Source organism: Crinia signifera, chromosome 4 (assembly GCF_055691185.1).
Source record: "Crinia signifera chromosome 4, ASM5569118v1, whole genome shotgun sequence".
Taxonomy (NCBI): Eukaryota; Metazoa; Chordata; class Amphibia; order Anura; family Myobatrachidae; genus Crinia; species Crinia signifera.
Window position 1 is genome coordinate 304,407,985 of NC_139220.1, and position 11,761 is coordinate 304,419,745.

Here is an 11,761-nt window from a genome sequence, read left to right on the forward strand (position 1 = left end):
TATTTTCTACCGTAGGTGGAAAATGATGGCTAGTTTGGTGTAAAACGCTGTTGGTTGCCGTAATCTTTCTGAATAATTTAGTCTCAATCTTGCCACTGATGCCTTTATAGATCTTGAGGTCCAGGAATGAGATCTCAGTGTCACTAATTTCAGATGTGAGCCTTAGATTGAGGTTGTTGGTGTTGAGATTTGTTAGGAATTCTTCCAGCAGCTGTCTTTCGCCATACCAAATCAACACAATATCATCTATATAACGGCACCAAAGTGCTTAGTAGCTTATGCCAGTATCATCCGGTTAGTAAGCAGCTGCAACATGCCTAATTAGTATGTAAGCCACATGCAGTCATGTCCTGATGAGGTAAGTAGTTAGTATTGTTAGGCACACTCCTCTCCTAACTGCCCCTGCTCAAACTCCTCTCCTAACTGCCCCTGCTCACACTCCTCTCCTAACTACCCCTGCTCAGACTCCTCTCCTAACTACCCCTGCTCACACTCCTCTCCTAACTACCCCTGCTCACACTCCTCTCCTCCTCTCCTAACTACCCCTGCTCACATTCTTCTAACTGCACCTGCTCACACTCCTCTCCTAACTACACCTGCTCACACTCCTCTCCTAACTACACCTGCCCACACTCCTCTCCTAACTACCCCTGCTCACACTCCTCTCCTAACTGCACCTGCCCACACTCCTCTCCTAACTACTCCTGCTCACACTCCTCTCCTAACTCCACCTGCCCACACTCCTCTACTAACTACCCCTGCTCACACTCCTCTCCTAACTACCCTGCTCACACTCCTCTCCTAACTGCACCTGCTCACACACCTCTCCTAACTGCCCTTGCTCACACTCCTCTCCTAACTGCCCTTGCTCACACTCCTCTCCTAACTACACCTGCTCACACTCTTCCCATAACTATCCCTGCTCACACTCCTCTCCTAGCTGCCCCTGCTCATACTCCTCTCCTAACTGCCCCTGCTCATATTCCTCTCCTAACTGCCCCAGCACACACTCCTCTCCTAAACAGCCCTGATCACACTCCTCTCCTAACTGTCCTGCTCACACTTTTCTCCTAACCAGCCCTGCTCACACTACTCTCCTAACTGCCCCTGCTCACACTCCTCTTCTAACTGCCCTTGCTCACACTCCTCTCTTAAACTCCCCTGCTCAGACTCCTATGTTAACTGCCCCTGATCACACTCCTTTTCTAATTGCCGCTGCTCACACTCCTCTCTTAAATTCCCCTGCTCACACTCCTCTCCTAACTACCCCTGCTCACACTCCTCACCTAACTTCCCTTGTTCACACTCCTCTGCTAACTGTTCCTGTTTACACTACTCTATTTAATACCCCTGCTTACACTCCTCTACTTACTACCAATGGTTTGACTCCTCTCCTAACTACCCCAGCTCACACTCTTCTCTGAACTGCCCCTGCTTACACTCCTCTCCTAACTGCCCCTGCTCACACTCCTCTCCTAACTGTCCCTGCTCACACTCCTCTCCTAACTGTCCCTGCTCTCACTCCTCTCCTAACTGTCCCTGCTCACACTCCTCTCCTAACTACCCCTGCTCACACTCCTCTCCTAACTTCCCCAGCTCACACACCTCCCCTAACTGTCCCTGCTCACACACCTCCCCTAACTGTCCCTGCTCACACTTCTCTACCAACCAGCCCCTGACAGGAAGTGAGTAATGCACACCCTCAGGTCAGAGAATGGGATTATAAAATTCCTATAAAAGCCTCAATAGATTGTGTATTATACTCAGTATCAGAATCTGCTACAGGATGTTAGAGGTCTCCATGCGGCACTTATGACTGGGTATTATACTCAGTATCAGTATCTGCTGCAGGATGATAGAGGTTTCCATGCTCCACATATGACCGGGTATTATACTCAGTATCAGTATCTGCTGCAGGGTGATAGAGGTCTCCATGCTGCATATATGACTGGGTATTATACTCAGTATCAGTAACTGCTGCAGGATGATAGAGGTCTCCAAGCTGCAAAAATGGCTGGAAATAGGGATATAGCAATTTGGTGACATACATATATAAAAACAATGATAAATGCCTGGGTCATATGAGTTAGTGCATATAAATGTACATTATAAAACTGTATAGTAGAATTACCTGTTATATTTAATTTTAATTGTATATGTATTTTCTTTCAGGACAAATAAGTAACAAGACTTTCATTAACAAGACACTTCAGAAAGATACATTGTTCTCAGATCAAGTCACCTACAGACATCATTTCTTCTTACACCTCTGGAGGAGTCACTAAAGCGATTCTCATTTTCTGCATAGGAGAAACCTTCTGAAGCTAATTTGTTTCTCATCTAACACATGATGAGTCTGACAGGAGAGAGACCACATCTGTGCTCTGAGTGTGACAAATGCTTTACATGTAAATCAGCGCTCCTCATCCATCAGAGGAGTCACACAGGAGAGAGACCACATCTGTGCTCTGAGTGTGACAAATGCTTTACATGTAAATCAGCGCTCCTCATCCATCAGAGGAGTCACACAGGAGAGAGACCACATCTGTGCTCTGAATGTGACAAATGCTTTACACGTAAATCATATCTTCTTATCCATCAGAGGAGTCACACAGGAGAGAGACCACATCTGTGCTCTGAGTGTGACAAATGCTTTACATGTAAATCACAGCTTCTCACACATCAGAGGAGTCACACAGGTGAGAGACCACATCTGTGCTCTGAGTGTGACAAATGCTTTACATATAAATCACAGCTTCTCACACATCAGCAGAGTCACACAGGTGAGAGACCACATCTGTGCTCTGAGTGTGACAAATGCTTTACATATAAATCAGCGCTTCTCATTCATCAGAAGAGTCACACAGGTGAGAGTCACACAGGAGAGAGACCACATCTGTGCTCTGAGTGTGACAAACGCTTTACATGTAAATCAGCGCTTCTCACACATCAGAGAAGTCACACAGGAGAGAAACCATTTAGTTGCTCAGAATGCAGCAAGTGTTTTATAAAAAAGTCAAATCTTGTCGACCATCAGAGGAGTCACACAGGAGAGAAACCATTCAAGTGTTCTGAATGCACCAAGTGTTTTACCCAGAAGTCCGCCCTTGTTATACATCAGAGGATTCACACAGGAGAGAAACCATTCAAGTGTTCTGAATGCACCAAGTGTTTTACCCAGAAGTCCGTCCTTGTTGAACATCAGAGGATTCACACAGGAGAGAAACCATTTAGTTGCTCAGAATGCAGCAAGTGTTTTACCAGTAAGAGTAATTTAGTTAGACATCAGAGGAGTCACACTGGACAGCAGTCATTTACATGCTCTGAGGGAATAAATGTATAATGTGTTTCACAAGCTCCCTTGTATCACTGCCCTCTAGGTACTCACCAATGAGAATGCCCAGGATTCATGGGAAGCAGGCAGCTGATATCAACAGATGTCAGCTCCCACCCACTTCCTCCCGAATGCGTATATATATATAAGGGACCTGAGTGTCAATCTTTATAATCGCCACATCATTAGATTGTCGGTGACCAGCAGAGAGGGGACAAGGGGACGTGGTGCTTTGTTTCAGTGCCCATGTCGATTGTTTTGAAATTTGTGACAAAAAAGTGGAAAAACCCCATGTGGACCTTTTTGAATGTTGACCTTCAGCATGTCGACAAAATGTTTGTGTAGACCTAATGACTTGTCAACCTAACCCATGTCAACTTCAGTCATGTCAACCTTACTGCATGTCAACCTTTAGTCATGTCGACCTTCTTGCATGTTGACCTAATGCTTGTGGATCCACCCAATGATCCATACCCATCAGTGTAATATAAAAAATTAACATTTAAATTATGACTTCTGTCACTTTAGATGGGAGATCGGATGTGCAGGAACCAATTGAATCCCCCCAATATAATTACATGTGAGGACATTACTGAATGTAATAAGTGTTTTTTATACATTTATCTTGTTAAAGACCAGAGAGGCGAAACATCTGTAGCTGATCCTCTGCACCATTGACTGTAATAACCATTGCATGTTGTGAACCCTCCAATAAAATCCCTGCAATAGTATTTACTTATAATATATTAATGTCGCTCTCCTGGCATAAGGGGAGCTGCTACTACTGACCCCCAATACACTAGTATACAACACACAAGGGGGAGAATGGCAGTTTCTTGTTGGCGTCAACTGGATAAAAACAAATAAAAATGGGGAAATGAGCAGCTCTGGGTGTCAGTGAGTAATATATAAGTAGTACACATATATCTTTACACATATTATTTTATAAAGTACATTTACAGTATGATAACAATATGAGCTAGATTGACAATAAAACATAGATTACATTTATCAGTAAAAACATAAGCAGTATGTCAAATAAGTTTGGGTTCCCAGAATGTTTGCATAGGTGGAAAAGTGAAATACACCATTTTGTTGGACTGAGGGGTTGGATCAGTGTTCAGTCAGTTATATAGTAGAGCTCCTTAGATGTAGAAGGAGCAGGGTCCTGTACATAGGTGCACATGAAGACAGAGTTCGGGTGTAATAACCCAGTTTGGAGTGGGACAGTTACCCCGTATGATGGATCAGTGGTCAGCCAGTTATATAGTAGAGCTCCTTAGATGTAGAAGGAGCAGGGTCCTGTACATAGGTGCACATGAAGACAGAGTTCTGGTGTAATAACCCAGCTCGGAGTGGGACAGTTACCCCGTATGATGGATCAGTGTTCAGTCAGTTATATAGTAGAGCTCCTTAGATGTAGAAGGAACAGGGTCCTGTACATAGGTGCACATGAAGACAGAGTTCCGGTGTAATAACCCAGCGCGGACTGGGACAGTTACCCCGTATGATGGATCAGTGTTCAGTAAGTTATATAGTAGAGCTCCTTAGATTTAGAAGGAGCAGCGTCCTGTACATAGGTGCACATGAAGACAGAGTTCCGGTGTAATAACCCAGCGTGGAGTGGCACAGTTACCCCGTATGATGGATCAGTGGTCAGTCAGTTATATAGTAGAGCTCCTTAGATGTAGAAGGAGCAGGGTCCTGTACATAGGTGCACATGAATACAGAGTTCCGGTGTAATAACCCAGCTCGGACTGGGACAGTTACCCCGTATGATGGATCAGTGGTCAGTCAGTTATATAGTAGAGCTCCTTAGATGTAGAAGGAGCAGGGTCCTGTACATAGGTGCACATGAAGACAGAGCTCCGGTGTAATAACCCAGCTCGGACTGGGACAGTTACCCCATATGATGGATCAGTGGTCAGTCAGTTATATAGTAGAGCTCCTTAGATGTAGAAGGAGCAGGGTCCTGCACATAGGTGCACATGAAGACAGAGCTCCGGTGTAATAACCCAGCTCGGAGTGGGACAGTTACCCCGTATGATGGATCAGTAGTCAGTCAGTTATATAGTAGAGCTCCTTAGATGTAGAAGGAGCAGGGTCCTGTACATAGGTGCACATGAAGACAGAGTTCCGGTGTAATAACCCAGCTCGGAGTGGGACAGTTACCCTGTATGATGGATCAGTGTTCAGTCAGTTATATAGTAGAGCTCCTTACATTTAGAAGGAGCAGGGTCAAGTACATAGGTGCACATGAAGACAGAGCTCCGGTGTAATAACCCAGCTCGGACTGGGACAGTTACCCCATATGATGGATCAGTGGTCAGTCAGTTATATAGTAGAGCTCCTTAGATGTAGAAGGAGCAGGGTCCTGTACATAGGTGCACATGAAGACAGAGTTCCGGTGTAATAACCCAGCTCGGACTGGGACAGTTACCCCGTATGATGGATCAGTGGTCAGTCAGTTATATAGTAGAGCTCCTTAGATGTAGAAGGAGCAGGGTCCTGTACATAGATGCACATGAAGACAGAGCCCAGGTGTAATAACCCAGCTCGGAGTGGGACAGTTACCCCGTATGATGGATCAGTGTTTAGTCAGTTATATAGTAGAGCTCCTTAGATGTAGAAGGAGCAGGATCCTGTACATAGGTGCACATGAAGACAGAGTTCAGGTGTAATAACCCAGCTCAGAGTGGGACAGTTACCCCGTATGATGGATCAGTGTTCAGTCAGTTATATAGTAGAGCTCCTTACATTTAGAAGGAGCAGGGTCCTGTACATAGGTGCACATGAAGACAGAGCTCCGGTGTAATAACCCAGCTCGGAGTGGGCCAGTTACCCCGTATGATGAATCAGTGTTCAGTCAGTTATATAGTAGAGCTCCTTAGATGTAGAAGGAGCAGGGTCCTGTACATAGATGCACATGAAGACAGAGCTCCGGTGTAATAACCCAGCTCGGAGTGGGACAGTTACCCCGTATGATGGATCAGTGTTCAGTCAGTTATATAGTAGAGCTCCTTAGATGTAGAAGGAGCAGGGTCCTGTACATAGGTGCACATGAAGACAGAGTTCCGGTGTAATAACCCAGCTCGGAGTGGGACAGTTACCCCGTATGATGGATCAGTGGTCAGTCAGTTATATAGTAGAGCTCCTTAGATGTAGAAGGAGCAGGGTCCTGTACATAGGTGCACATGAAGACAGAGCTCCGGTGTAATAACCCAGCTCGGACTGGGACAGTTACCCTGTATGATGGATCAGTGGTCAGTCAGTTATATAGTAGAGCTCCTTAGATGTAGAAGGAGCAGAGTCCTGTACCTAGGTGCACATGAAGACAGAGTTCTGGTGTAATAACCCAGCTCAGAGTGGGACAGTTACCCCGTATGATGGATCAGTGTTCAGTCAGTTATATAGTAGAGCTCCTTAGATGTAGAAGGAGCAGGGTCCTGTACATAGGTGCACATGAAGACAGAGTTCTGGTGTAATAACCCAGCTCGGAGTGGGACAGTTACCCCGTATGATGGATCAGTGGTCAGTCAGTTATATAGTAGAGCTCCTTAGATGTAGAAGGAGCAGGGTCCTGTACATAGGTGCACATGAAGACAGAGTTCCGGTGTAATAACCCAGCTCGGACTGGGACAGTTACCCCGTATGATGGATCAGTGGTCAGTCAGTTATATAGTAGAGCTCCTTAGATGTAGAAGGAGCAGGGTCCTGTACATAGATGCACATGAAGACAGAGCCCAGGTGTAATAACCCAGCTCGGAGTGGGACAGTTACCCCGTATGATGGATCAGTGTTTAGTCAGTTATATAGTAGAGCTCCTTAGATGTAGAAGGAGCAGGATCCTGTACATAGGTGCACATGAAGACAGAGTTCAGGTGTAATAACCCAGCTCAGAGTGGGACAGTTACCCCGTATGATGGATCAGTGTTCAGTCAGTTATATAGTAGAGCTCCTTACATTTAGAAGGAGCAGGGTCCTGTACATAGGTGCACATGAAGACAGAGCTCCGGTGTAATAACCCAGCTTGGAGTGGGCCAGTTACCCCGTATGATGAATCAGTGTTCAGTCAGTTATATAGTAGAGCTCCTTAGATGTAGAAGGAGCAGGGTCCTGTACATAGATGCACATGAAGACAGAGCTCCGGTGTAATAACCCAGTTCGGAGTGGGACAGTTACCCCGTATGATGGATCAGTGTTCAGTCAGTTATATAGTAGAGCTCCTTAGATGTAGAAGGAGCAGGGTCCTGTACATAGGTGCACATGAAGACAGAGTTCCGGTGTAATAACCCAGCTCGGAGTGGGACAGTTACCCCGTATGATGGATCAGTGGTCAGTCAGTTATATAGTAGAGCTCCTTAGATGTAGAAGGAGCAGGGTCCTGTACATAGGTGCACATGAAGACAGAGCTCCGGTGTAATAACCCAGCTCGGACTGGGACAGTTACCCTGTATGATGGATCAGTGGTCAGTCAGTTATATAGTAGAGCTCCTTAGATGTAGAAGGAGCAGGGTCCTGTACCTAGGTGCACATGAAGACAGAGTTCTGGTGTAATAACCCAGCTCAGAGTGGGACAGTTACCCCGTATGATGGATCAGTGTTCAGTCAGTTATATAGTAGAGCTCCTTAGATGTAGAAGGAGCAGGGTCCTGTACATAGGTGCACATGAAGACAGAGTTCTGGTGTAATAACCCAGCTCGGAGTGGGACAGTTACCCCGTATGATGGATCAGTGGTCAGTCAGTTATATAGTAGAGCTCCTTAGATGTAGAAGGAGCAGGGTCCTGTACATAGGTGCACATGAAGACAGAGCTCCGGTGTAATAACCCAGCTCGGAGTGGGACAGTTACCCCGTATGATGGATCAGTGGTCAGTCAGTTATATAGTAGAGCTCCTTAGATGTAGAAGGAGCAGGGTCCTGTACATAGGTGCACATGAAGACAGAGTTCTGGTGTAATTACCCAGCTCGGAGTGGGACAGTTACCCCGTATGATGGATCAGTAGTCAGTCAGTTATATAGTAGAGCTCCTTAGATGTAGAAGGAGCAGGGTCCTGTACATAGGTGCACATGAAGACAGAGTTCCGGTGTAATAACCCAGCTCGGACTGGGACAGTTACCCCGTATGATGGATCAGTGTTCAGTCAGTTATATAGTAGAGCTCCTTAGATGTAGAAGGAGCAGGGTCCTGTACATAGGTGCACATGAAGACAGAGTTCTGGTGTAATAACCCAGCTCGGAGTGGGACAGTTACCCCGTATGATGGATCAGTGGTCAGTCAGTTATATAGTAGAGCTCCTTAGATGTAGAAGGAGCAGGGTCCTGTACATAGGTGCACATGAAGACAGAGTTCCGGTGTAATTACCCAGCTCGGAGTGGGACAGTTACCCCGTATGATGGATCAGTGGTCAGTCAGTTATATAGTAGAGCTCCTTAGATGTAGAAGGATCAGGGTCCTGTACATAGGTGCACATGAAGACAGAGCTCCGGTGTAATAACCCAGCTCGGAGTGGGACAGTTACCCCGTATGATGGATCAGTGGTCAGTCAGTTATATAGTAGAGCTCCTTAGATGTAGAAGGAGCAGGGTCCTGTACATAGGTGCACATGAAGACAGAGTTCCGGTGTAATAACCCAGCTCGGAGTGGCACAGTTACCCCGTATGATGGATCAGTGTTCAGTCAGTTATAGAGTAGAGCTCCTTAGATGTAGAAGGAGCAGGGTCCTGTACATAGGTGCACATGAAGACAGAGTTCTGGTGTAATAACCCAGCTCGGAGTGGGACAGTTACCCCGTATGATGGATCAATGGTCAGTCAGTTATATAGTAGAGCTCCTTAGATGTAGAAGGAGCAGGGTCCTGTACATAGGCGCACATGAAGACAGAGTTCCGGTGTAATAACCCAGCTCAGAGTGGGACAGTTACCCCGTATGATGGATCAGTAGTCAGTCAGTTATATAGTAGAGCTCCTTAGATGTAGAAGGAGCAGGGTCCTGTACATAGGCGCACATGAAGACAGAGTTCCGGTGTAATAACCCAGCTCAGAGTGGGACAGTTACCCCGTATGATGGATCAGTGTTCAGTCAGTTATATAGTAGAGCTCCTTAGATGTAGAAGGAGCAGGTCCTGTACATAGGTGCACATGAAGACAGAGTTCCGGTGTAATAACCCAGCTCGGAGTGGGACAGTTACCCCGTATGATGGATCAGTGTTCAGTCAGTTATATAGTAGAGCTCCTTAGATGTAGAAGGAGCAGGATCCTGTACATAGGTGCACATGAAGACAGAGTTCCGGTGTAATAACCCAGCTCAGAGTGGGACAGTTACCCCGTATGATGGATCAGTGTTCAGTCAGTTATATAGTAGAGCTCCATAGATGTAGAAGGAGCAGGGTCCTGTACCTAGGTGCACATGAAGACAGAGTTCTGGTGTAATTACCCAGCTCGGAGTGGGACAGTTACCCCGTATGATGGATCAGTAGTCAGTCAGTTATATAGTAGAGCTCCTTAGATGTAGAAGGAGCAGGATCCTGTAGATAGGGGCACATGAAGACAGAGCTCCGGTGTAATAACCCAGCTCGGAGTGGGACAGTTACCCCGTATGATGGATCAGTGTTCAGTCAGTTATATAGTAGAGCTCCTTAGATGTAGAAGGAGCAGGGTCCTGTACATAGGTGCACATGAAGACAGAGTTCTGGTGTAATAACCCAGCTCGGAGTGGGACAGTTACCCCGTATGATGGATCAGTGTTCAGTCAGTTATATAGTAGAGCTCCTTAGATGTAGAAGGAGCAGCGTCCTGTACATAGGTGCACATGAAGACAGAGTTCTGGTGTAATAACCCAGCTCGGAGTGGGACAGTTACCCCGTATGATGGATCAGTGGTCAGTCAGTTATATAGTAGAGCTCCTTAGATGTAGAAGGAGCAGGGTCCTGTACATAGGTGCACATGAAGACAGAGTTCCGGTGTAATAACCCAGCTCGGACTGGGACAGTTACCCCGTATGATGGATCAGTGGTCAGTCAGTTATATAGTAGAGCTCCTTAGATGTAGAAGGAGCAGGGTCCTGTACATAGATGCACATGAAGACAGAGCCCAGGTGTAATAACCCAGCTCGGAGTGGGACAGTTACCCCGTATGATGGATCAGTGTTTAGTCAGTTATATAGTAGAGCTCCTTAGATGTAGAAGGAGCAGGATCCTGTACATAGGTGCACATGAAGACAGAGTTCAGGTGTAATAACCCAGCTCAGAGTGGGACAGTTACCCCGTATGATGGATCAGTGTTCAGTCAGTTATATAGTAGAGCTCCTTACATTTAGAAGGAGCAGGGTCCTGTACATAGGTGCACATGAAGACAGAGCTCCGGTGTAATAACCCAGCTCGGAGTGGGCCAGTTACCCCGTATGATGAATCAGTGTTCAGTCAGTTATATAGTAGAGCTCCTTAGATGTAGAAGGAGCAGGGTCCTGTACATAGATGCACATGAAGACAGAGCTCCGGTGTAATAACCCAGTTCGGAGTGGGACAGTTACCCCGTATGATGGATCAGTGTTCAGTCAGTTATATAGTAGAGCTCCTTAGATGTAGAAGGAGCAGGGTCCTGTACATAGGTGCACATGAAGACAGAGTTCCGGTGTAATAACCCAGCTCGGAGTGGGACAGTTACCCCGTATGATGGATCAGTGGTCAGTCAGTTATATAGTAGAGCTCCTTAGATGTAGAAGGAGCAGGGTCCTGTACATAGGTGCACATGAAGACAGAGCTCCGGTGTAATAACCCAGCTCGGACTGGGACAGTTACCCTGTATGATGGATCAGTGGTCAGTCAGTTATATAGTAGAGCTCCTTAGATGTAGAAGGAGCAGGGTCCTGTACCTAGGTGCACATGAAGACAGAGTTCTGGTGTAATAACCCAGCTCAGAGTGGGTCAGTTACCCCGTATGATGGATCAGTGTTCAGTCAGTTATATAGTAGAGCTCCTTAGATGTAGAAGGAGCAGGGTCCTGTACATAGGTGCACATGAAGACAGAGTTCTGGTGTAATAACCCAGCTCGGAGTGGGACAGTTACCCCGTATGATGGATCAGTGGTCAGTCAGTTATATAGTAGAGCTCCTTAGATGTAGAAGGAGCAGGGTCCTGTACATAGGTGCACATGAAGACAGAGCTCCGGTGTAATAACCCAGCTCGGAGTGGGACAGTTACCCCGTATGATGGATCAGTGGTCAGTCAGTTATATAGTAGAGCTCCTTAGATGTAGAAGGAGCAGGGTCCTGTACATAGGTGCACATGAAGACAGAGTTCTGGTGTAATTACCCAGCTCGGAGTGGGACAGTTACCCCGTATGATGGATCAGTAGTCAGTCAGTTATATAGTAGAGCTCCTTAGATGTAGAAGGAGCAGGGTCCTGTACATAGGTGCACATGAAGAC

General features: G+C 46.3%; 1 protein-coding gene across 1 annotated transcript; it reads left to right on the forward strand.

Moving 5' to 3' along the window:
- The first annotated feature begins 2,350 nt into the window (after window positions 1-2,350).
- On the forward strand, window positions 2,351-3,343 carry LOC146073281 (uncharacterized). The gene has a single exon (XM_083180461.1). It carries the CDS (start codon window positions 2,351-2,353, stop codon window positions 3,341-3,343), a length of 993 nt encoding a protein of 330 aa, XP_083036587.1.
- Window positions 3,344-11,761: the final 8,418 nt, after the last annotated feature.

Coding starts and splice junctions, on each gene's coding strand:
- LOC146073281 (XM_083180461.1), top strand. CDS start 2,351: ATGAGTCTGACAGGAGAGAGACCACATCTGTGCTCTGAGTGTGACAAA.